The 27,250-nt window shown below is 38.1% G+C and overlaps 1 protein-coding gene across 2 annotated transcripts; it reads right to left on the bottom strand.

The window, feature by feature from the left end:
• Positions 1–2,139: 2,139 nt before the first annotated feature.
• Positions 2,140–27,250, bottom strand: LOC149555651 (Actin-like ATPase superfamily protein). 2 transcript variants are annotated; one of them, XM_089829772.1, is made up of 4 exons: positions 26,682–27,250; positions 18,127–18,282; positions 2,666–3,026; positions 2,140–2,329 (listed from the first exon to the last, which is right to left on the bottom strand). In XM_089829772.1, the coding sequence occupies exons 1-4, from the start codon at positions 27,225–27,227 to the stop codon at positions 2,325–2,327; spliced, it is 1,068 nt and encodes a 355-aa protein (XP_089685898.1). In that variant the 5' UTR covers positions 27,228–27,250; the 3' UTR covers positions 2,140–2,324. The 2 variants fall into 2 exon arrangements, with proteins under 2 accessions (XP_089685898.1, XP_089685897.1); XM_089829771.1 differs by lacking the exon at positions 2,140–2,329 and having other exon boundaries at positions 2,433–3,026.

Below are 27,250 nucleotides of genomic sequence, written 5' to 3' on the forward strand. Positions count from 1 at the left end.
GAGAGGTACGAAGTACCCTCCACTATACAATATTGGAGTGATAAATATTTCCTCATGCATACAAATAAAAACTATGTAATGAAATTGTTTGTTGTTAAGAGAAACCAAAATCATTAAAAGTGATTAGTTAGGAAATGGAGAACGGAATTTTTACATAGATATTTGGTTTTGATCCATTTCATAGAAATATTTTCAAGAGATGCATACAATAAACTACGTTGGAGAAGAAGGATCGCTTTAAAAACTTGAAAAAATTTTAGTGCACAATTATGACAAGTTTTCAAATTGTATTAAAAAAACTTATTTTCATTATAGAGTGTATAGAATTGTTATACAAAAAATATAAAAATTGATTGACAAAAATTAAATATGTATTGGATCATGTGGAGCCCAAAAGTGGCAATATGAAAAAAAAATCACTTTCCATTTGCCAAAATATGCAAAGATTCATGTTGATGTTTTGCTTGGCTTGACTGTGAATACAAGCAAGCATAACAAAAGTTGGAATATAATAGATAACAGGAAAATATCAAATGTCTAACCATAACGTATATCCAATGGCTGCTATAACATTGGATATTTAATATATTCAAAATTATTAGGCATCGATTAATTTGTTTAAATTATATTAATGTGTATATGTATACGAATATGTATCCATACATGTCCATATGTGTATATGTATATACATATATACTTGTACATATGTATATATGTATATATGTGTAGATGCATATGCATGTGTACACACATGTTTGATTGAATATATACAAAAATAGATTACCATATGTACATATATTTTTTTTGTATTTTAATATATGGCACAAAAATGTGAAGTTAAATGTGTGTGTGTGTGTGTGTGTGTGTGTGTGTGTGTGATAGCATAATCAGTTTTCATAGTTCGCAGTGGCGAACTGCATAGAAAACACAAGCAATCATAAGGCCGTCAGAGGAACTCAAAAGCAGAGGACATTGGTTTGAGAATAAAACATGTTCATCGCACAAATAATCAGATCCAACCTTTTGTAAATGAGGTCAATAGAATCTCGGTCAGTAATGGCAAAAGATCTGCCAAAATAGAAAACCATGGTGTAAAATAATGAAGGAATTGGAAATATTTGATCAAAATAAATAGCCACGCATTCATTTTTCTTCCAGAAATTATCATTCCAATATGGGATCACTACAGCAATCATCAATCATGATATATTCATCACTATAGCAATCTTATCACATGCAATCAATTCGAATCTCAAATTGAGGATTTATTGGCAGTATTTAAGCCCGTCACAGTCCATGCCAAGTGCTCAGAAATTTCTTCAACTAGCAATGGGTGAAGATGTGGCAGTGGCTAGGGCAAGTGTAAGGAAGGATGAGGCGAAAGCGATGGAGAAGTGCATACCTGTCAGAAAAATAACAAAGAATATTCAAGACTTGATCAACCAATCTATTGTTCACCATGCAGAATTTGCATTATACTGTTGACTGCAAACTCTTTCATGCATCACTATAGTAGTAAAACTGGCTCACAATACCAATGCAGTCATTCAAAAGGTGATTGCTGATCAATTCGTTAATGGTAAGTACCTTTGCAAAGCTCTTGTCAATTGTTTTATGGCATGCTAATCTATAAAGTTTCTTCTTAAATCAAGAGTGCTGGAGATCTCATTAAGTGTCTGCAACCCTTGGTGGAAGACTCTCCCATGTTACTTGCATGGTGCAAGATCTACAGCTACTGAACATAAGAATCTGTGTTGCACTATATTCTCAGAACCTCTAGCAGATTACCTACTTACGAATGCTTAAAATTGAAACAATCAACAGCCACAAACATGACTTGCAAGTGACCAAAAAAATTGGTTTATGAAAGCAATGAGTCTCTTGGTCAACCTTGCATTTGTGAATAAAAATAAATAATCCACAATTGTCAAAGCAATTATATACAAAATAAATAAATTATGCCTGGTAAGAATAGGCCTGATATTCTAGCTACCATTTTTCTCAGATCTGACTATCTAGTATTTTTCAAACTTTCTGTTTCAGATTAATAATAAAATGAGGGAGGAACAGACATAATGAAAACACCTACTATGGATGCAGAAAGAAATTAGATGAAAGAAAAAGAAATTGCACACTAAATAGCAATAAAACCACAAAGATGTATTAACTCTTACAGTATCTGTTCACCATATAATTAAATAATCTCCATCTCTGTATCATCATGGACAAGAAAATTAGTTCAACCTAAAAACTTGATTATCATTTACGTCCTCCTTGTTTCTATGACAGTGGTTCAGTCTAAAATCTCGAAACACCCGATATAACTAACCTGCATCCAAAAGGCAATAAACAACCGAATCAACAAGACTTCTAAATTAATGCAATTAGTATCCAGCAGACTCCTCAAATGCTTCTTTTCTTCAACATCCTACTTACAGAAACTCTTCAATTTATATTATACTTCTTTAGAACAGAAATTGGCATGCTTTCCATGAGAATATTAGTACAGTTCTCTTCTGCACTAGTAAAGTTTTCACAGCATAAAGACTCTCATGCAACCAGGTAGAATATTGCAGAAACAAGACAAACAGGCCTTCATTTTGACAAGCAAATTTGATTTTCAAAACTGTCCTCCATTTTCTCTATTAAGCTTAGATACATTCACCTCTAGATGATATGGGGTGTTCTGTGTCCTCAATATTCTTCAACAGTGGGAAGGGCTTCTCTCTCCATACAGCATGAACCTCATCTGTCCTGTATCTCTGTGTAAAAGTCGATTCTTCCATGGCTGTCTTCATTCCATGAGCAAAAGCAAGTAAGCCTGTATAAGCAATCATCGCTCCATTGTCAATACAATACCGCTCATCAGTTGCATAAAGCCTGCCTCCTCTCTCTGAACACATTATCCGCATCATTTCTTGAAGCCTCTCATTACATCCAACCCCACCAACAATAAGAACATCTTTCTTGTCACAATGTGCCATAGCCCTTTCTGTAATTTCAACCAACATTGCAAACACAGTCTCCTGCCATACAGAAACAAGGACAATTAGAACGTTATCAGAGTCGACAAATGAAGTACAGCTAAAAAATGATGCTTAAAGCACTATTTTCAATTAAGAATCTTAGCTACAAACTTTCATTATGGACATTTATCTTAGAGATCTAGCAAAACACAAATCTGGAACTTGAGGTTTGGAGGTAAAATAAACTAATTGGCAATATCAACATGCTGATGGGATGTGTTGAAAATTATTGTGGATATTGATCACACCAAAAAATGTGTATGTTGATGTTATTTAACTCAACTGTAGGGTCAAGAAATGCAAATGTGAATATCGATGCACAAATATATCCACAAGTTAATATGATATTTGTCCATGTCATATAAAGGAATATTAGTACTGTCATATCAAGTTGAATGTCGATGCTAGTTAACTCATTGAATTATCCAATCAATCAAGGAAAGCAATCATCTTATAGCAACCCCCTGATGTGAGACTTAATAAGACTAGTATCCTTGTAAATGTCCAATACAAAGAAGAATGGTTAGGATGTTGCAATGGATTTGTATTTTAAGTATGCAACAACATCCATTTTGTTAAGAGAAAAGTAATGCAAGGATAAAAAGACAAAACATGCAAAACTATTTAAGAAGATTCAAAGAAAAAACTTATTAGCCAAAAGGGCTGCAAATTAGACTCTTTAAAGATGCAAGAAATGGAGAATATTACAACAGAAATATACAAATGGCTAGCCCATTTGATACTACATGAAATATATGAATGCATAATGGGTTTTGTAATGTGCCCCAACCATGTAGAGCTACACTCGATGTCCGTAGACCCAAGGATGGCAATCTTGAATACCGAGTCTCCTGCATAGATTAATGCATGGCATTGTATGCCCTCTATGCCATAATGAATTATAATGCCACTTGTACACAGATATGTAGGAGATATTTTATATCTCTTACCTACATGATTTTTACCATGGTTGCCAATGAGATGAAAATTGTTTATACTTCACACTCTTCACTCCATGTCATGTGCACTTATTTTAGCATCCAATCACTTAAGACATGTTTAAAGCCTCACCCAGCTTGTTTATGCCCCCAAAACACTTTATTCGGATGTGCAAGCCAAGCATACATTCCATAGTTGTCCCGTTTACTATGAAACCTGTGTAAGGTACTTTTGTTTATATAATATTATATAGATTACAGTTCTCTTCTGAATTTCTTATTCTGCCCACATTACAGTTACTTGACCCCTTTTCTTCGTGAGATATATGGCTTCAAGCATAGGTCTCTCTGCAGCGATTCCAGATCAACCTACCTGACTGCTACTTTCTTTAAACCCGTCATGCTATTGGTGGAGACATGAAAGACAGTTTAGACAATTTGATTCACATATGGATTGGTAAAAATCAGACAGGAGGTGCTCTTGATTGGATCCAAGAGTGAGGCTCCCCAACAACCCAGTTCTTACTCTTAGAGTTGTTCTCTCTGTCATAGCAGCATCTGTTGGATATCTTGATATTTGGGGAGATTGTTGATTGGAATTGTTGCTGTATCGGATGTTGACATTCAGATTTTATTATTGATGTCAACATATGTTCGCAAGTTTCAGAAATGAGTTGGACAGACTATGATTTTGGATGTTACAGGCTATTGGACAGGGCAGTATGGACAATGTATGGCATCCTGAGTAAGCAAGCTGGGATACATGTTTCAGAGTGAACATAGACCTTATGTCTATGGTCGCAGAGCTTTATATGTTGATCAGAGAGAGTTACAAACAAGGAATTATGCCAGAGGTGATTACTGTGTTTTGAGTATAAGTTGTTGGAGAGCTGGAATTATTGTAGAAGACTTGGATTAGAGCATGCTTCAGGATTTTTGGTTCATTTGGTTCATGTTGTGATGGTTGCTAGCATGTGGCATTTGGATGATTGCTTTTCGAAGCCGACTAGATGATGTAGCATGTGTTAAGGATTGGAGAGTTCATTATGGGTACGTGTTTTCATGATTGTAATTGTAATTTACTTGTAATAGGTACCATGTGTACCTTAGCATTGGTTGATGTAATATCTGTCAATTGGGGAAGTCCTAACATGCGGACCTAATTGCTTGTTACATATTTATTTAGCGTACAGGGTAAACGGATAGTTATTGCATTCAAAGGGTATAATATGACAGAACAAGATAGTATTTTATTCATTTAAGCAAAGTATACAGTCACAAGTACAATAATGATGATCCATAGTTCAATCGGACAATATACATATATATCCCAAAGGGGTGACTCAACCGTCATGCAACCATTCGGATACTACCTAATCCCGTTGGCTGTGTTAGACTTTGCCGATAATACCATCCCCCCAAAAGAAAAGTCGTCTTCAGATGACAAAATAGAGACAACTAAGTACATCAAAAAAAGACTAAAAAGAAGAAAGGTGTGTCCCTGGTGGTGCAGGTGTAGTAGCCTTCAACTGTGGCCGTAACTCGTGCACCTATTGGGTCCAAGTGTTCAAATCTGCCTTAGCCTGCATCTGATCTCTAAAGCTCTCTTCATCATCTCTGCTAGATTCCTGAGCTCCACCTCTTTTGCATTCGACTCCATCTGTAGCCGACTGCTTGCTTGCTTTGCTTCCTCAAGTTGAGATAAGAAGGTCACCTTCTCTGATTCCCTTTCCTATTCAACTGCCTCTAACTCGGCAATGAGTGTTGCCCACTCTCACTCCCAAGCTGACTGCTGCATAGCCAAATTGGCTTCAACTGCCACTAATCGAGTAGTTGTCTCCTCTCGAGCTCTCTCTGTTGCTACCTAATCTACCTGATTCTATCGTAGAGCATAGTATGCATCCCAATACACCTGTACTATCTCCTGCATTGGGTTCTCCACTCGGCTCTCTACTACAGGCTCTAGCATTCCACTCCTACCTCATCTTCGGAATCTCTGTGTTAGGCCACCCTCGTGCCTCGAAGCATACTGTAAAGGCAGTTGGGCAACTGATTTGCATGCAGGATAAAACCTACCCCAACTCCTGCACCACTATCTCCAGTGCGTGTGCCTGCACAGAAGTCACCACTTGGCAACCTCGAGTCACCATGTAAGCCAAGTATGCCTCTACATCCTCCCCCAATGCTACGGATGGGCTTGATGTGGGCTGCTCCTGTGTGCCCATCGCTGTCTCAACTGCCTCTAACATCCTCTCAGCAATGTTATCCGTCGAAGGTGGAGGTGGTAGCTCAACTGTACCAGTGGGCTGACTCCCCTCCTATGGAGCTATAGGATCCACCTCCTGGTATACTTCTCTCATAAGTGAGAGAATTTTGGATGCCTGCACTACTAGTCTGATGCTAAACCTCTGACTCAGATACACACACAAGTCCTGTGTTGTACTCGCCCTACTAGTGCCATCAATCTTTCTGCCCCCTGTGCATGGCTGGGTATGCTAAATACCCTAGTGAAGTTTGCTACTCTGAAGGAAATTACCAAGTCCCGCCCTAGGTAGGAAAACAAGTTGGTTCTGGAAAACTTGTCATAAGTGTCTATTATAGTGCGCAAAAAGCCCTCATACTCTCGGATGTAGAAGACTGGCATTCGGATTGCCCATTTTAATTGTGCCTTTCTTATGCTATTCTTTATCGCGTGATTATCAGGGGTATCTTGACACCATTTCCTGCACTCCAACCCATTCAGACCTTCAAAAGGTATGTACTAAGGCGTGAGATGCACTGTTGCAGCCACCGCTTGTGCTTGTTGTTTGCCCTTCTTTTTGTTCGTACTTGTGCCTCCTACAACGCAAACGCCCAAGGGCAATGACTTCACATTTTTATTCATCCTATTACTAGTAGCTGAATCTTCTTCCAACTTTTTCTTCCAGGCTCTCTTCCCAGCCAATTCCATAACTATCTCTTCTTTTGTCCTTTTGTGTGCATGAAGTGGTTAGAGCAATTAGAGTGTTTGCTTCTCCTCCAGAGTACCTTAATTCTTCTGTACAGTTCCTTCGAATACCATATGGTGCATTTGCCTTTTGCTTTGATGCGTTACTTTTCTACAATGTCGTACGGGCTCTTAGCGACCGCTCAGTGTGCCCTTGAAAATTGTTTGTAGTAGTCTTTTATGTATCGTGATTTCTTTACCTTTCACAACACAGTCTCTTCTTTGTTCCTAGCAAGTGATAAATGGCAAACCCATCCCTCATACCATGCTCCCTCTGTTGCAATTTCGGCTATATGGTATGCCTTCTTAATTGAGCGGTGGGTTATTATAACTTGGCTATATGACAAGCTTCAACTTTCTATTGTGTTTGTGTTATGTTTCTTAAATTGTACGATTCTACATTCCCTTATTGGTCATACGATATGTGTTGCTTTTGCCTGTTGTCCTTGTTTGTTTAGTTCGTATGGTAGTTCTGTACTGTGGCTTTTTGTGCTTTCGAGGGTGCTTTATAGGCAACAGTATGGTGGCTTCTTCATGCCTTGGTGGACTATTTATACTGTACAATGGGCTTGGGATGCTTGTTCTATGGCCGTACAGTCATGCATGTGTTTCCTTTGCTGATTGATCAGTCATACGATAGCTTCCTTCTCTACCTATTTGTATGTTACGAACATACAGTGGCTTCCTCCCCAACTTCATACGGTATTACCTCATGGCATGCCTATATGGTGTAGAATACGGCACCTTCTAGCTATGTGCTTCTCACCTTGGCTATACAGTTGTACGATACTCTCTAATTATGTCTGCCATGACCATACAATGTACCTTCTATATGCACTTGTTCTTAATTACTTCATATTATTATCTGGTGGTTATATAGGTTTCCTATCATTCTTATTGTAGTATCTTGTCCTCACATTTGTTGTATGTTCTTTAATTATTTTTAGCGTCCGACTCTCGCTTACTTTTCTCTTTTACACTTCTATCATTTTATTCTCCCATCATTCTAATTGCTATTCCTTTTCATATTTTTACTATTACTACTTATTATTTATTTATTATTAAATATTCACATTCTCCCCGGGTTTCATTCCTCTGATGATAAATTTTTAACTTTGAACCATTTACTAGGTCGGCTACTTCCTTTCCGTCAAGCGTCCACAACTTGATCGCTCTGTTTTCGCCAACTTCACGGATCTTGTATGGCCTGACCCACTTCACCTTAAATTTACCTAGTTTGATCTCATTACGGCCATTATATTTCAGTATAAGTTGTCCTGGTTGAAATTGTTTAGTTTTAAATGCTTGTCGTGTCAGACCTTGCGCCTCAATTATGAAATCATTATAGCCCAATGTGCTTGTAGTCTCCGTTCGTCGAGCTTATTCAAGTTGTATAACCTCTCCCTAAGACTCCATGTCTCCCAACTTGTTCTCAATTGCTATTCGTAAACTCAATATCAAAAAATCTGCTAGTACTATAGCCTCCTGACCGTACATAATTGAAATGGAGTGTCCCACAGTGACCTTTTAGGAGGTACGGTAAGCCCATAACACCAATGGCGACTTTGCTTCCCAATCTTCACCTTCAACACCGCACGATTTATAAATTACTAAAACCAAGATTTTGTTTGTTGATTATGCCTGTCCATTCGCTCTTGAGTTGTACGAGCTTGAAAGAGAATGGTAGATATTAAATTCTGTCGTAAGTAGTCTAATGACATCGTTGACAAAGCGCCCTCCGCAGTCGCTTGTCAGCTGGATTGGTATGTTGTACCTTGAAATGATTTGTTCATAGATGAATTTCGTCGTGCTTAGTGCAGAGTTGTCTAGTAAGGCTCGTGCCTCTACCCACTTTGTGAGGTACTCTATTGCTACCACGATGTATCGACATCTACGGGCTCTGCGTACCTTCAATGGTCCGACAAAGTCCAATCCCCACCATTTGAAAAGTTCTTGAGCTTGTGAAGGGTTTAGGGGCATAAAATCCCTCTTTAGTGGCTTTTCGACTCTCTATCATGTATCGAATCCAACAACCCACTCCCTGGCGTTGTTGTGTAAGGTAGACCATCACAATCCTGCGAGAAGTATCTTGCGCACAGTTGTGTTCGGCCCCATATGTCCGTATGTTGGCCCTTCATGTGTCTCTTTTAATACTCTAGGTATGTCTTCTTTGCGAACGCATCGCTGCAGGATTTGGTCAAGTCCCATCTTGTATAGTAGCCCATTGATCAACTGAAATGTTCGACTTCTTCGCACGAGATTCCTTTTCTCGTTTGGTTGCATTTCTCTAGGGAACTAACCCATTGAAAGATACTCTTCTGTAACAAGATGGAAGTATGGTGATCTGGAACACTTGTGCATTGGGAAAGTCATCATTGACTCCCTCAGGTGATTCCCCTGACTTAATTCTAGAGAGGTAATCTGCGCTCACATGGTTTTTTTGGGGTCGTACTATAATCTTAAATGTGAATTCCTACAAAAGTAACCATATACTTATCCGCCCCTGGATGATTGGTTTATTCACCAAATATAGCAAACCCTAATGGTCTACGTAGAACATGAACAGGGTTACTAGTAAGTAGTGTCTAAACTTCTACACAGCATGCACCATTCAAAGAGCTTCCCTTTCAATCGTGTTGTAGTTCCTTTCTGCTTTCAACAAGAGTCTACTTGCAAAGTACACCGGTGATCTAATCCATGATCACCTGTTTGTGCGACTATTGCTCTGATTGCAAAATTTGATGCATCAACATGTACGTGGAACTCCTTGTCCCAGTCTGGGTAAGCCATTATAGGTGTTGTGACCAGTCTTGTTTTCAACTCCTGGAAGGCTTCATCCTATTCTACTTCCCACTTGTAGGGTTTCCCCATGCAAGTTAGTTTGTCGAGAGGGTAAGACACCTTGGCAAAAAATTTAATGAATCTCCTATAGTACCCGATGTGTCCTAGGAATGATTTTACTTCGGTCACGTTCGTCGACGATGGCATTTCCAATATTACTCAAACCTTGTTTGGGTCTATCTTCAAGCCTACCTTACACATGATGTGTCCCAACAGTTTTCCTTGAGGTACCATGAATCTGCACTTCTTAGGATTTAGTGCTAGTCATGCACGTTTGCATCTCTCCATAGACTCTTTGAGTGCAATCCAATGGTTTTCCTTCGCATTGAAAACTGACCAATCGTCCAAGAAAGCCTTAAAGTTAACTATAGACATCTTGTCAAATATGTGCAAGATGATCCTTTGAAATGTTGTCGAGGCGTTGCACAAATCAAACAGCATCCAATTGTAGGCGTAAACTCCATCTTCCACTACAAAGGTTGTTTTCAACTTGTCCTCCTCTACGGTGGATATTCAATTGTAGCCAAAGAATCCATCCATGAATGAGTATATTTCACGCTCGGCAACTTCCTCCAAAATGCTACCCGTGAATGGTATTAGGAGTGGATCCTTAATTGTCATTGCATTAAACAATGGAAATCCACGCATATTCTAATTTGAGTTGTATCCTTTTTTAGTGAGATTACAATTGGAGACAGCCACTCACTTGTTTGTTCTCGAAAGATAATGCCTGCATCGAGCATTCGGTTAATCTCATCATTGACCCGTGCAACATAGTTTTTATTCACCCAGTATGGTCACTTCCGTGCAGGCACCACTCCTTATATCAGTGGGATCTGATAGACACATGATTCTGGTGGCATTCCCTTTAGGTCTTTGTACGTCCATGCAAAAAAATCTTTGTACTCCACGAATATTTTGAGTGCCACTGCTTTCAATACAGGATTCCAGTCATCACCCACAAAAATGTTTTTTGAATTGGCATCGTCTCCTAGGTTCACAGTCTTCACCATAGGTTCTTCATATCTAATAGGTTTCTCTTCATCTATCGGTGCGTCTCCTTCCTTGAATCCTTTGTATTTCGTCAGGAATTCATTCTTTTCATCTTCCTTACTTCCTTCTTCCACCCTTAACATGTAACAACTCGGGAAGAGTTCATAGTCCTCCATTTGCCAATGGAGTAGGCCATTCAATGAGTCCAAGTCATCATCGTCGAATCCTCCTAGTTTCAAAATTCCTTTTTCATTGGATTTCATCCTTTTCTTTCCTTCATCGTCTCCTTCTTCACCTTCGAAGTCTAACGAGGACGCCATGTCTTCTCCCACCATCTGGGTGTGTAGGTCAATTATAAACCTGCTACCCCCTCTTTCCATTTAAGAGTGTTCATTTTCCAATCATGTTTCACCTTTGCCTGTACTAACCTGCCCCTTCCGAGGATGGTGTTGTAACCCTTTCTTTTCAGTAGAATGACCACAAAGTCGAGCAGGAAGGGTTGTCTCCCAATTGTTATGGTCTGTGCCATTAAAGTCCCGAGGGGTTTGATTCCGTGTTGGTCGGCCCTAAGCAATTGGAACGTAGGCGGCTATAGAGTTGGTTGTCCCAAATTCTACTACGTCTCTTTAGGTAATACATTTACGCTCGACCCTCCATCTACAATTGTGTTTGTTAGGATGGTTCAGAGGATACCCATCTCCACTACCGCAAGGTGTCTTCCTATGTTTAGTGCAAGTAGCATTGGGTCTGTCGTGGCAGCTTCGCTTCCACCGTGGGTGTTCTTCCCTATCTCGTCTACTGCCTTTGGGGATGGTATCGTGTTTAAGATTGTTGTCCGTAACTAAGGCATTGCAAGAAGGTCGTTTAACTTCATAGGAACCTCAGCATGCATTACCTATAGTATAATGTTTTGTTTTGCCTCGTTCCTTCTTGAGGTACCCGCAGTGTCCTTCATTTGTGTTCTTTCAGCCACCATCTCTTTTTCTATTTCTGCTTTTGCCTGTTGCATCCTTTTCTTCTCCTCTTCAAGATTTGGGTATGTCACCTTTTCACTTGTGCGTGAGTAACTGCTAATATTTCTTCCTCACACCTTTCTATAGTTAATAGGTTCACCCCAAGCTTGGGGCATTTTGAGTCATCATGGTCTCCAGGACCACATCATCTGCACAATAGTTGTGGTGTTTCCTTCATAGTACAATCTCTAGCGAAGTGGCCCCATAGGTTGCACGCGCGGCATTGTATCATTGGTCACCCTGTTGGATCATATTGTATCCGACTACGAGCCCTATTATTGTTGTTATTGTTGTTGCCTCCTCTTCTGCGTCAGTTGTTGTTGTGATACCCTTCTGAAGTTGTCGTGTCATTGTTTGTATTTGTTCCCATAGCTCTCGAGGTGGACACTTCTTGTGTCAGTAGCACTTGTTGGTGACCATTTGTTTTCATATTAAACGGGCATTCTTTGGTGGAATGTTAGACAATATGGTAGATATCGGAAAACTAGTTCTTGGGGCAAGAGCCCTTTGTGTGACCTTCCTCCTTGCACTCTGTACACCATAGTTCCCCTTCTCTATTTTGGCCAAGGTTCTTCATGTTTTTAAATTCTTTCATCATACGCAGCATATCTTTTTGTAATGCTCGGACCTTTTTATTCTATTCTTCATCACTACTTTTGGAGGATGAGTCTTCTGACTCCGAAGATCTGTCTTTCTTCTTTTCCCCAGTTTTGTGTTTGCTTCCTAAGTCCACCCAATTATATGCATCAATGTACAATGTCAGAGGTACTATTTTCATCTTTTTCCGAAGTGTTGGTCATAGCCCTTCGACAAACCATCATTTCTTTAGCCCGTTGGCTAGTGAGCTTTCCATCTTTCCAACCAACTCCTTCAATCTCCTTGCATATCTGCAAACTGTCTCGTTCTTCCCTTGCTTTGTACTATAGATTTCCGCTACGATCTCATTGTCGTCCCTTAATACTCCGAATTCTGTTGTAAAATCTTTTTTGAGTTCTACCCATGTGGCTAGCTTCTTCTGGTCAATGTCTAAAAACCAATCAATTGCTACACCTCCTAGGGTAGTTGGAAACTGATGAATCCAGTCATCTTCATTTGTTACGCCATTCGCAGTCCATATCGTTTTACAGTGTCGAACTGGATCGACCGTCCTGTCACCAATAAATTTAGGCAATTTCTCCTTCAGCACTACCATTGTTAGCTTAAGTTTTGTTTCGCTTGACTTTTGTGCATGTTGCACACCTGTATTGTTTTGCATACCCACACTATTCTGCACAACCGTGTTACTCAATGATGGTGTGATCAGTCCTTCTAACAACTGAATTGTTCGATTATCAAATTGTATCTGTTCATCTAGTGTGTCGGGGATGAAGAGTTCACCCCACGTTCATGCTCCTTCAGCACCTCAAGCCGTGTTGGTTCCTCCTCTTTTGTCTGGATTCTTCACCCTTGGCGTATACAACTCCAAGAATTCCTCCCTTGATTCTTCGATCAACCTCAATCTTTGAAACTCTTCCGTTGTCTCTTCTATCAAGTCCTCTTGTGGACGGTCGGGTGAATGCACTCTAACTTTGTCGGTCAGAGCTTCCGTGGCACCGTGGTCACCTTGAACGACACTCCCTCAATACCTGTCAACAAGTTGTTGGAAGTCTATACCTTCATTCTACTTGTTGTATGCAAATTAGTGCTTCATGTGCTTACATCATCATTTTCTTTTCTTTTATTTTGATCCTTATTTAGTAAATTTGGCATCAATCTTCAAAACACATATTTGATACCGTTTCGACAGGCAACGGCGCCAAATGTTTACCATACAAGGTAAACGGATAGTTATTGCATTCAGAGGCTATAATATGACACATAACAAGATAGTATTTTATTCATATAAGCAAAGTATACAATCATGAGTACAATAATGATGATCCATAGTTCAATACATATATATCCCCAAGGGATGACTCAACCGTCACGCAACCTTTTAGATACTAACTAATCTCGTCAGTTGTGTTAGACTTTGCCAATAACAAACTTGTATAAAGGAAAGAAATTCATTTGATTGTATGGAATGTGAATGTGAATGTGAATGTGAGCCTTGACGATGAATATCAGAGCAGAGCTGAAGGTTGAATAGATCCTTTCACAGAGGTATGAGTGGAATTTTTGATCATTCCTCGTGTACTTCACTAGAACTATAAAGGCAATTAAGTTGTCATCAGTCAGTTCATCAAAGGTGGATTACCCTTTCTCTTTTCAGACAGTGTGTCCTCTTAAAGGTGGCTTTAACCTCCACCCTTCAAGTAATGTGCTCAGCCAGTGAGTCTTTTGTTATCTTTGACTCCTAACAGGGTTGTGAACCTTTGAACAAGAACTGGTGTACTAAATGCATTGTATTGACTCCTAACAGGTTCAGTTCTCCTAACCGGGACATTTCCATATTAGTGCATGATCTTATGTGTATTATTCTCATGGGGGTTTTTCCTTTGACAGGGTTTTCCTCGAGAACAAAAATCTTGTGCCTTATGGTGTTGGCTTTTATCGTGTTCATCTTGGTATGCACTGTCAGAGCACAACTCCCTCTATGAGCAATTACTAGTGTACCTCAATCTACTCTACCTAACTTTGTGGATCTACTCGGCCTAGTGTATTTGTACCACTATTCTTTATATTCTAGGAGATCCAATCAAAAATTATGAATATAGCTTCCTTTATATCCCTAGAGAAACATCATATATGGGTGCTAGGAAAATTATTGAAACAAGTTCTTTGCAACCCCCAAACCATTACTCGAAGTCAACTTAGTCCACCACACTCTTTTATGAACATCATTAGATCTTGTAATGGCTCTTCTACAATATTCAATGGTGTTGTTGAACCTTCATCTAGTACATATCGACACCAACCTTCGTCTCATGTCCAAGTCTCCATTGGCCACATTTTCTTCTTTGGTGATGGGATTCAGTCTAATGGTTGTTATATATATGTGATGTTTGAAACACATTGCATTATGCATACTAATATTTAGAATTTATCCATCCTAAGTTTAATCACTTGCATTTGTTGAAATCCTTTTTGCCAGGTTGAAGCTCTTCTATGGTTCCACATGTTAGACCTGAATTGATTGTTCACAGACATATTCAGCGTTGCATTTACTTTTGTTGGAGTAAGTATTATTTCTTTACTCATGCTTGAGTCCAACTTAGGCATTTAGCAAAATTATTTAATAATTGCGTCAGGCAGTTCAGTTCTACCTACTATTGCATCTCATTGGTGTACTTATCTCCACACCTTGCCTATATAAGTATGCCATTGTACATTTGCATATCATTTCATAATATATCATCTCCTCTGGTGAAATATCTGTTCATCTCTTTGTGAAAATTATCTGCAGGTTGGGATCCTGGATTGAGAGCACTACTCTATCATGGTATCATAGCCTATCTTCTTGCAATTGTTTCCTGCTGAAAATTTTCATCAGAGCTTTTAAGGTCCAGGCGTTATTGTTCAATTTTCAGTTGCTGGCATTTTTTATTCTTCAAACTCAAAGAGTCGCCTCAGTTTGGCAGGCCGTTGTCCACAATAAAACTGGTTTCAATATCAGCAGCAATACTGTTTGAACTGTGGAATTTTCTTCAGATTACAGAGTTGCATAAGGAGCTCTCTGCCAGGGTGTTTAAAATCATCATCTGCATTGTACATTGCAAACCCAAAAAGGGATGATTATCATGTCTCAGGTATTGCAGGACAGATCTGGAGCATTTTGGCAGACATATAAGGGTTTAGATTAATATTGCAAGCTGATAGTATCACTTTCCTGAAGGTTTAATAACTGCAGAAAAGGCCCGACACTGATTTTTATGGGGCAGATTATGTTGTGCTTGATTGGTGCTGACTTTTTATGAAGGCACTCATATACCTTCATTTATTTGATCAGCCAGTGTAAAGAATGAGTTGCCATCGGCAGACTTCAATTCATGAGCGATTCAATCACTAGCACCTATCTCATCTCCAAGGTGGCATCATTTAACCTAATTATCACTGTCTGAGGTGTCTTTTTTCCCTGGATCTGCAATTTCATCAACTGTGGTTTTTATTCCATCTGGAATCCTTTGGGGCATTCATTCATCCAACCAGCTCAAGCCTTATTGGTCATTTTTTCATTTCCAATGAAATTATTATTATTTTGTTGCAAAATATTTAGGTTTTCATACAGGGGTGGTGGGCCCAAGAGTGGAGGAAAGCAAAATCAAGATTTTAGTCCCATATATGTCTTTCAAAGCAAATTCTTGCTCTTTATATAGCCCCCATTGCACTATGCACTATGCCTCATGGAGATGTGATCCTTGGCTTGGCCTTAGTGACAGGAGTGGCAGTTTGGTGTGCTTAGCAGGTAACTTTCTTGAGGTTGGTGTAGTGTACTTGTTAGCATGAGATCTCACCACCTCACTGACAATTGTGCACTTCTTGGCCCTCTATTTTTTCCTCGAAGTTGCCGGTTTCCCTCTTTCTGGTCAAGTTGCCTATTTCTCATTGGCACCTAAGTTACCAGACTCGCTCCTGGACCTAAGAATTCCTGGTTCGATTTGCTCAAAAGTCCGATTCTTGTTAGATGCGGTCAAAAGTCTGCTGCAGAGAACAAAATTTAAAAGAAATTATCACAGAGGAACCCGTAAGGAATTTAGAAGAATTTTGGGTGAATTTTATTTCCAGTCGAGGAACCCGAACGGACTTTCACAAAACTTTGAGGGTTTTTGGTCAAAAAACACCTTTTTTGACTTTTTCAAAGAGTTTTTTTTCCAAACTAGGTCTATTTGACCCTCCATTCCTAAAAGGTGACCACTAAAAAGACCAAAAAGGTTGTTTTATATGTATTTTGGCATTTTGTTATGTCATTTTAACTAAAGTCTAAAACGCTAATATATATGGTGCTGTACTTTGCTATGTTGCTTTCATATCAGCATAATGGTGTATGAATTTATTTACTGCTGCATATATGAATACATACACTTTTTTTTTGAAAAAACATATATTCTTGTACGGACGAACCCAAAAAGAATCCGTACCAGCAACTTGGATTGGAGCATATACTGAGCTTCCAACAATTCTGTGCACTCCATATAACACTGGAAAGCTCTTTTCAACACCACCATCATGGTTCGAATTGCTTAGCTTGTATTTGCCATTTTACACCATTGCTGTTTCAGTTGGTGTATTGGATACCAAAGGGTTGGCTGCATTTGTTAGTCTTTGAAACCTTATGTTAGGTGCTTCCTCCCTGCTGTAACCTGCCAAAAGACTCCCTGGGTGTTGAAATTATTTTCTGGACTATCATTTCTGAGCGCCTTATTCCCTGCTGGCGCATGCCTTATTCTTGTTGGTACTTAAACATATCTTCATAGTGCTGTATTAGTATTACTATTGAACAGGCAATGAAAGTCAGGTTGTGGGTATTTGTAAGCTGTGGCCATTTGCTAATTTCAGGTCATTGAAACAGAGGCAGTCTCATCATTGCTGGTGGAGTGTGGACAACAAAATTCCTGCTAGTCCTGACAAGCTGTTACCTAAATTCAGGTTTCCTATCAGGCATTGCTCTCTCCGCTCACCTAGTATTGATCCTGTGAGTTAAGAAAAACAGCAGTTCTTTTTTATTTGAACGCCTGATATTTCCTAGAAAGAGCAGAAACATATAAGTATTGGCAGGTACAGTAGGTAATGGATGTGCAGAAATTAAGTTATTTTTTTCTTGCTAGCATATCAAACTGTTATGACCAGGCAGGCCGCTGGTAATTTTTTCCTGAGTGGTGTTTTATGCCTTGTGACTGAGCTTCTTGCCTTCTGGAATTCTAAGCTGAATTACAAGACATGCTTTATAAAGTATTTGTAATACTTTGTGGTTTGGCCAGTCCACCTGTATCAGAATAAGTTTTTATTTCAATGAAAAAAGATTGAACTACAGTTATTTCAAAAATTACTGTTATCATTTGCTGGTTGTAATCTGATTTGTGTGAAACTGCGTGGATCAGTTGCCTTTCACTAGATTAACAATCTGTGACTTCAGGATACAGGCAAAGCAAAAACGTGTAGCAACATAAAACTTACAGAAATATGGAGTAGCTGAAGCAGTATATTAACATTTATAGTGATGATTTGTATTTATGTAATTGAATTAGATTATACTGAGGTTGAACCTTCTTTTAAATCTCAACTCAGCAAGAAACACTAAAAATGAGGAGCTCTTCCTTGTTGATCATGTCAAGTATCCATCAAAATCAGACTCACGACCTTCATTACAGTAAAAAGGCCAAAAATTGTATAATAGGTTGTCAGACTCAAACCTGTAGGGAGAAACACAGATCTGCAGGTGTACACTCCTCAGTTTCAAGCTTTTGTGCAGCAGTACCCTCGATATAACTGAGTATGCCACTGAAGGACACATCCATGCCTTTTACAGCATATGGCAGTTCAACAAACTGGTTACCCTTCTTCGCTAGCTGATTCATGCAATAAGTGAACAGTCTTAATCAGAAGCTCCTTTCCATTTCCAGATGCTATCATATTTAAGGGTCTCGGCTTTATATCGAATTTTCTAAAAACTAAAATACATGGTAGAATTGCCTTCAAATAAAATCACAAATAATAAAACTTATAGGAAATTCAGTAGATGAAATCAACATATTAAGAAACGGGAAAAGTGAGTGCGAAAAATAGTAGCTTTCTTAAGTCAGTCCAAGATAAGCCACTAATCAGATTCGTGCATTACACGGATAATATAAACACAACCAAAAATAGCAATAAAAGACATTAGAAATACATGTAAATCTAACTTTCAATCTAGGCAAAAACACAATATCTAAAATATCGTATTATGAACTCCAAAAAGGGAATAGAATAATATAAGGATGCTATCTAAGCCATAGTCCAATACAGTATGGTTATTGAACTCCTCTGCATTACCCAAATGATATGAACATAGACAATAAAGTAGTCAAGAGATTATTTCATCCCAATCTTTCAAACCAAGTGAAATTACTGCATCAAAATTAGCATTACAAAATGCACAAAACGAAAGAATATCACAATTGAAATCATATAATCCCCATCCAAGGCATAAATTATACCATTATTCAACACCCATGGATACATATATTGCATTGATAAAGCGACCACAGCAGTCAAAAGATAAACTATAAAGGAATACAGTTGTGAATGTATGTGAGTTTATACATCAATTAACAATGTTAGAAACATCATGTAACATTGGTAATTGAGGATTAATAATGCTGTTCAACATATATAAAATGCATACAAATTTAAAATATATATATATAAACATTGTTCTACATAAAAACCTGATTATCCCCCACCCTCTTTAGACTGCCGGTCAACCCAATTCCTGTTTGTTCTCCATTTGAGTATTCTTTACAGCCTCTAACACCCATCATAGCACCATTCTCATTTCTAATTACATACCAACTGTTTTTTAGTATTTAGAGTTCAATAATTTTAGATCTTTGTTTCATTCCATTTCATGTGGGTGGGTAATTAGTTCCCTTTTTGTTCTTAAAATATCTTTTTTTGAGTTATGTATGTTAAAGCTTTATGCCCAGAAATTAGATAAACAACATAAGAAAAAATAAACAAAATGCAAATGAAACACCCTTCCACTTGAAAGGAAAAACCCAGCCACGCCACCAAAATATATATTTTATTGATGATAAAATGTTCGAGTACAAGGCCTGTTTCTTGACTTAATTACAATATACCAAACAATCGTATAAATAGATTGCATAAGGCTCTTTATCTTACACACGAAGGTCTCTTTGACTCCCAAAAATAAGACCATTCAAATTTCCACAAATTCAACACTTCATATTTCCATACGCATGCCTCTTTACATGACGTATGACACATGTATTTTGCATAACATTAACTTAACTATAATCACAAATATCTTTCAGCTGAAGATGACCATAACAGTCATAACAAACATATTTCTATCAGAGATAAAGATCTCTATCGCATCTACAAACTTCAACACTCCCTCTTAGCAAGACAAAGATCTTTTAGTCAGGAAAGCATATATAGCTGCAATAAAAAATGATTAATTCACATATGTTATCTCAACATAACATAATTCACCGTAGTTACTTCATAATCACATAGAATGGAGTCACACTCATGACTTTCACCATGCTTGCTTGTAGAGGGTAGAACGGAGGCATTTACTTCAAAAACTTCTCCCAAAGGAGGATACATGTCCACCATGCCGAATTGCAGAGGGTGATCCATCGTACCTACTCGCAGAGGGTGGAACTAGGGCTTTCACCTCAAACTTCTCCCAAAGAAGAATGCATATCCACCATGCCTACTTGTAGAGGGTGATCCACCGTACCTGCTCAAAAAGGGTGGAACGAGGGCTTTCACCTCAAACTTCTCCCAAAGATGAATGCATTAATAACTGAGATTTTCTCTTAACAGAGGCTCCCTCTCAGCAGGGACAACTTTAATAACAATGTCTCCCTCTCAACAGAGACAAGATTTAATAACAGAGTCTCCCTCTCAGCAGGGACAACATTAATAATAAAGACTCCCTCTCAGCAGGGACAATTTTGATAACAGTGACTCCCTCTCAACAGGGAAATCTTCAATAACTACAACAAGATGGATGACTGTTACATAAACCTGCAAAGAGTTGGACATTTCCCTTTGTTACGTAATTTACCTCAAAAGTTGAATAGTCTCTCTCTCTAAATGTGATTCTCCCTTTTTAATGAAGATAATGTGCCATCAATTTAATATTCAAGACTGCAAACAACCTTTGCAAAGTCTCCCCATCCCATTGCACCCTGCAACCAAGAGATTTATAACAACTCATAAAAACCACTTATCATAGAGATCCAAGCAAAGGTATTCTTACTTTTCAGTTAGATACAAAAATCATAGAATACTTATCTCTTTGAGGTTAGGATCTCAAAACCCATACATTAAAAATAAAAATAAAAAGGCAGCCCAACATTCATGTGAATTATTGAACACTAAATCACTGTCAGAATGTTATTTATCGTACAAAACTGCTGAAGCACCTTCGCTTACTGGAAGACCAACCAATATAGAAGATCTTGACTTTTACTGTCAAGAATTCATAAAAAATGAGCGATCTTTTTGGAAGAGGAAAAGACATGCCATTAACCCTCTGAATACAACAACACCGAAGGTCTAAGCATAAATGAGCAGATGAATGGAACCCTACTACTTCCCATCACCCAATTCCACTACTAAAGAGACCAACAATGACGTGAGCAAACATAATGTATCCAGCAACCGATCCAGGTCCAAGCCAAACTTCCATTTGATATCATTACAACTTACACAACGACTTTGATTAAATTGAAGATCATTTGGCATAAACATTGCCAGTACACACAAATGACACGAAGCTTCATCCTTTGACTGCATTGAAATTAGCAGGAACGGGCTCGACCATTGAGATAATTATTCATCATAGAGCAAACTCCTGACGCTAGAGGCAAAGAATCGAGTATGTGCATTTGACCAGATAACACATGATGACATGGATCGATGGAAGTTACATTTGTCGAATTGTATTCTCCTGAATGTAAAGCCCACGCAACCACTATGAAATAGCGATGTTAGAATTTCCTCCACAGGTGGCAAAGAATGGTAAACATTATGATACCATAAATATGAGAATCACTAGAAGACGTGAACATTAATCACAGTGAATTCACCAATGCAATGTAAGAGTTAAACAGAAAGGCAGGTCACGAAACAAATAAAATCACTCTCAATTTAACATATATTAGCATATATAAACTAGAGAAGAAGAGAAAACTTCTTTAGATGAAACCAACTCTAGAATAGCCGACTGCGAGAAATAAGAGATTAGATCCCGTGAATGACTTAACTTCCATCACCGTTACGAAAGGAGATGAATACAAAGGCTCCACCATCCAAATTAGAGCTTTAAAAATTAACAATCCTAGCAAACACATCTTTGTTGGTGAGCATGTTGAATGCCGCAACAATGAGATAGGCAAGAATTACTCAAGAAAATGCGAGAGTCAAAACCATCAAGCATTGATACATTGCAAATCTCGTTGATATACATAGAGAAAAATATTATGAGATTCTCCAATCATTAATGAACACAAAAATAACGCTCCCATACATATAAGTTGAGGTTAAGATTCATTCAACATATAAACAAAGCATACTCTTGCTTACCATTCATATACAGCTTAGACGATATACGACTTGTAAGCATGTTTTTAGCACCCGAGTTTTTAAATTTGGAAAATCAGCCTGGCGGGAAAAGATTCTTAAATTGTTTAAGTTTCTCACCGGTTTTTATTACTATTGATGCCTTTGTAAAGTTTGATCTATGAAGAAGCAATGTTCTCTAGCCATGTTGAACTTGAACCTCAAAGTTCAAAGTTCAAAGTTTAAAGTTCAAGGTTCGAAATGTAGATTCATTGAATCAGAAGTATGCAGTTCAGAGGTTCAATGCAGAGGTGATGGTTCAAAGTTCAGGTTCAAGATCTCAACAATTCAGCTCTACAGTCCCATGAGTTAAGAGCCCTGGTTTATCAATTGCCAAAACCTCTAATTGGAAAGCATGAGTTGTAGGTGAGTATAAGATTGAAAATATTACTGATCAAAATATAAGGGAATTTTGGATGTCCCAAATAGGTAGAGTTTGAGGCCTGAATCTAAGTTCTCCTCAATGCATTTTGGGCACCAAAGACATATGTCAAATCTAGGTGCAGGATGTGGCCAGTTCGCTGATAAGAAAACAGATCTCCCCAAGTACTATGTCAATGATGAAATCATCATTAGTTGTCTCACTCATTCCTAGTTACAACATGGGCATCTTTTTGGTCTTCTATTCCTAACCCTTGGAGCCAATGATGGATGACTTCAGGAGAACCAACCCATTGTCTCATATACTATATACATATTGAAATTAATGAGGGTCACACGCTTGACCTAACCTCGATGATAGTGTTACTTGTCTAAATCAAGCTGTATTTTTTTGAATGGATAACCAGGGCTTGAATGAATATAATAATAATCAGATAAAGGATGCCCTTGTGATTGTCAATGGTATGCATTTGTGCATGTCACATTTAAGTGGGGGGTCATTGAGAATGTGTATTTATAATCTTTAAGTTGTGCTAGACATCATTGTGGAGTTGCAGGCCAAGCTATGTACATGAGAACTCGTGAATGAGAAGACCAGGATTGATATTGGCATTCTGGAGAAAAGTTTAGTTGCAAAGTGGAGATTTTCATCATTTAAGGAGTCAATAGATCGCATCTAAGATGGAGATAATGAATTTGTAGATGTCGAATTAGAGGGAATCGAATATGCAACAAAACCATGAATTGAGATTGAAAAGAAATATAAAAGGTCATCTCTAGTGCGAGACTCTCTTTGACGGCATGACAAATAAGGGTCAATAGATAGACTCGATTTTTACAAGATCTATGGAAGCTTTATATACATGCAACTCGGGCGCAATCAATCCTGACTTACAAAGGACGAGGGAATGCCAATCATTTGACAAAATGTCCAAAGTGGGTGCGGTCCTATAATGTTATCATGAGCCTGTGCAACATAGTTGTTGGAAAAGCTTCAAAAGCTTCTAAATAATGGGACCAGGTCAAAGGTATAGTGTGCAAAGATGGAGGCTCAAGGACGAAACTTATAAATTTTTGTGATAGTCGTATTATCATAGGATACCACTATTGGACCATGTGGATCTGATAGCAATTAAGGGGTCAAGTTAGTGTTTGAAAGTGTAGCTTGGAAAGGAGTTTACAAAAATAACATATAATGAGCTTGGTCATCAAATATGAATTACACCCCAAGATCCCAGTTTCCTATATTGCAGAGCCGATGCATGATAAGAAAATCACTACAAAAAGTGATAGAACAATGATAGGTGGTGAAGATAATATAGTGATAAATAACCTTCACTAGCTTATTCTAGAATTAATCAAGTTCCATTTGAGCACATGGAGGCACGTGACTATTATAAATTATCACGATTAAGAGTAATCTTATAAAATCATATGAGGAACCCCGACCTTTGATTTTATTTAAATTCCAAACTATCCTAGGGTGTTGAGAATTATGAGAATTTACCAAGTCAAGTAAAGGTAAAAGTCAGTTCCAAGAATCTATTGCTAAAACTGAAAGAGATCATCAAAATGCAAAAAAAGGAGATAGACTATTTATCGAGGAAGATATTTTCTCATGCGGGGTTCTTCTTCCTTTTCCTACAAGTCATAGGGCAGCCAAAGGAGAAGAATGATAATTGGATTGTAACAAAGATAAGGGATTTATTTGTTATTTTGTATTTTGATTGTAATTGCAAGGACATATTATCTTATGGTTTTATGTTGTGTGTTCATAATAAAGATGGGTTATGTTTATCAGGTCTTGTGGTCTGGAAATGTAATTCTTGGACCGTTGTTGATCGCAAGGTCACTTCTGTTGTGTTTTGAATATAGTCCTGGGTTATTCATAGTTGCAGAATAAAATATGGTTTCTCCATTTCTCTGTGATGTAAAGAAGGTTAAATGATTAGTCATGTGGCTACTTTCTATGCTTTCTTTCTTTATTCCGTTCTTAAAACTTGTAATCACATTCATTCCATATTGATGGGTGAATGTTAGTAACCCTTCGTGTCTTCAGGTAAAAGACATAATCAGTTTATCACATGCATAGTATCTTTTATGAGGGAGTTATACCTCTCAATTCAGAGGAGAGTTATCAATCAATGATAACTCATCCAACTATTAGTACACTTTGTTCTTCTTTCCGAGCATATTGAGTCATCGTTTACATTTCTTTCCGAAGGACAAATCTATTCACTAACACGACTCATTAAGGTGTATTGTCAAGAGTTCTAGCGAGCCTGAGAGGTCCACCTTGAGGAAATTGGATCTCAGATTTCTACTTTGATTCCAAAACATTTCCATCCTTGACTACTATACTCCAATGCTCTAATTCAGGTTCAAGTTGATCCTTCTTACATCCACCCATGACATGTATGAACACATGAGAATGCCATCATACGAGATGACATAATCTTATGACTTAGGCAACAAAAAAAAAACTTTTGTGAAACATCTAAAGACATGCGAATCCTAGATTACATAATTCATCATTTCCTTATTTGTTGAATCTAACCTGGCTCTGATACTATGTTAAAGCTTTATGCCCACAAATTAGATAAACAACATAAGAAAAACTAAACAAAATGTACAAGAAGCACAAGAGATTTATCTTGGGAAAACCCTTCCACTTAAAGGGAAAAACCCAACCACACCAGCAAAATATATATTTTATTGATATAAAACATTTGAGTACACGGCCTGTTTCTTGACTTAATTACAATATACCAAGCAATCGTATAAATAGATTGTATAAGGTTCTTTATCTTACACACAAAGGTCTCTTTGAATCCCAAAAATAAGACCCTTCAAATTTCCACATATTCAACAATTCATATTTCCATATGCATGCCTCTTCGCATGATGTATGACACATGTCTTTTGCATAATATTAACTTAACTATAATCACAAACATATCTTTCAGCTGAAGATGACCATAACAGTCATAACAAACATATTTCTATTACAGATAAAGATCTCTATCTCAGCTACAAACTTCAACAATTTATGTCACTTGAATTTAAAAAGTGGGAAATGTAAATTTGCGAATCTAAAGTGTGTGGTACAAATAAACAAATCTACTCTCAAGGGGCAACAATAGTGCTTGCATTCAAAGCAAATAGAGGAAATGTGGAGTACAAAAGTTTCACTTTTAACCCATTGCCTCCATCTCTTATATCTGTCTGTCTCTAAAGCCTTTCTTTTTCCCCTCAAAAGACAAGCTAAGTTTGGACCTCTCCAAAATTTCAGCCATGGTGGACTGCCCCTTTCCAATATAGTAATATATGTATTAGGTATTAACAAACAAAGACTTGGGCACATCTGATGTTTAGGCAAGAAAGAGACATCTTGAAAAATATTATATGTACATTTGCTGCTCTATTGGATGATTACTCCTCTAAGTGACACAATAAACATTAATGTGATAGCATTCTCTTGCTCATTGTCTCTCGATTGTCCACTTGTTTAATATTAATGATTTTGTTATAGCAGAACACTTTCTTGAGCTATCTCCACAAATATAACTAGTTGTCGCATTGCAACAATGGCAGTGGCAATAGTTATTGGCAATTTGCATTCCTATTCTAACAACTCTGCACAATAACATCTTCAAAGTTAAATAATCTCTTCCAGGATCAAAAGCAAGTCCAAATTGAATAACTGACGTAAGTAACTTGACTAAAAATCGATTAAAGACCAACCATATTGATTTAAACTGCTCATTACTTTAAATTTACTCCTACAAGAGTTCATAATTGTGTCAGTCAACATTGAAACTCCATTTTTTCATTCTCTGTGATGAAAAGATAGTAGATTATGTTGCCAAATAGATGTCATGACAAAGGGAGGCAGTGTACATTACCCCAAGAATAAAAGGTAATGCAGGATAAAATAGGCGAAGTGCAACTTATGCTGTAAAAATATTATCAAGATCAAAGTGCAATCTACAATATCAAGATCGCTCCAGTGTGCATGGCTATTATCGTTATAGTGCAAATACCCTAGCCTTATGAGTAATAACATATTTTATTGGCCTCTAACGTAGTCAGATAGGGTCCATTCTTTCCAGTTATATTTCCAATTAGATACAAGAGAAGGCATATCAAGAGCAAACTGTTAGTGAAACTTGAATTAATGTTTATGACCACACACAACAAAAGCAGTAAAATGTGAAATTAGACTTACCTGTTCAATATTGTAACCAGGGCTGGGGTCATTGGAGATCATCAAAACCCTAGCAAACCTATCCAAACAATTTCCCACAGCAATATCGATGGTCTCTCCGAAAATCCGGTAGCGGCCTTCACTGTAAGCAATGACCTGGGTATTGCCCCCGCTAACATAGAGCACAACAGGGTCATGGGCGCCAGTGACGACCCTGCCCATCTCAATATGCGCCACACAGTGGTTGACTCCCACAATGGGCTTCTTCCAGAGCTGAGAGAGCATCCTCACCACCACGGCCGACACCTGGAGGGGAGCTCCCATGCCAGGGCCCTTGGTGTAGCACAGGCAATTTATTTCATCTCCACTAACTTTGGCCTCCGTTAACGCTGCCTCAACCAGAGGAAGAATGTGTTTCAGATGATGTACGGCTGTTTCTCGAGGGAGGAAGCCTTGTCCTGGTGGGGTTATGTATGTGTGCCGCGGATTCGAAAGGATTGTTCCGTCAAGTTTAACAATTCCTACAGCTATCTTGTTTGCAGAGCCTTCAAACCCTATTGCTATCATACTCGCCTCCTCCCAAATATCAC

The sequence above is a fragment of the Cupressus sempervirens genome, chromosome 5 (genome assembly GCF_028749045.1).
Source record: "Cupressus sempervirens isolate cs-2001-9-10 chromosome 5, ASM2874904v1, whole genome shotgun sequence".
Taxonomy (NCBI): domain Eukaryota; kingdom Viridiplantae; phylum Streptophyta; class Pinopsida; order Cupressales; family Cupressaceae; genus Cupressus; species Cupressus sempervirens.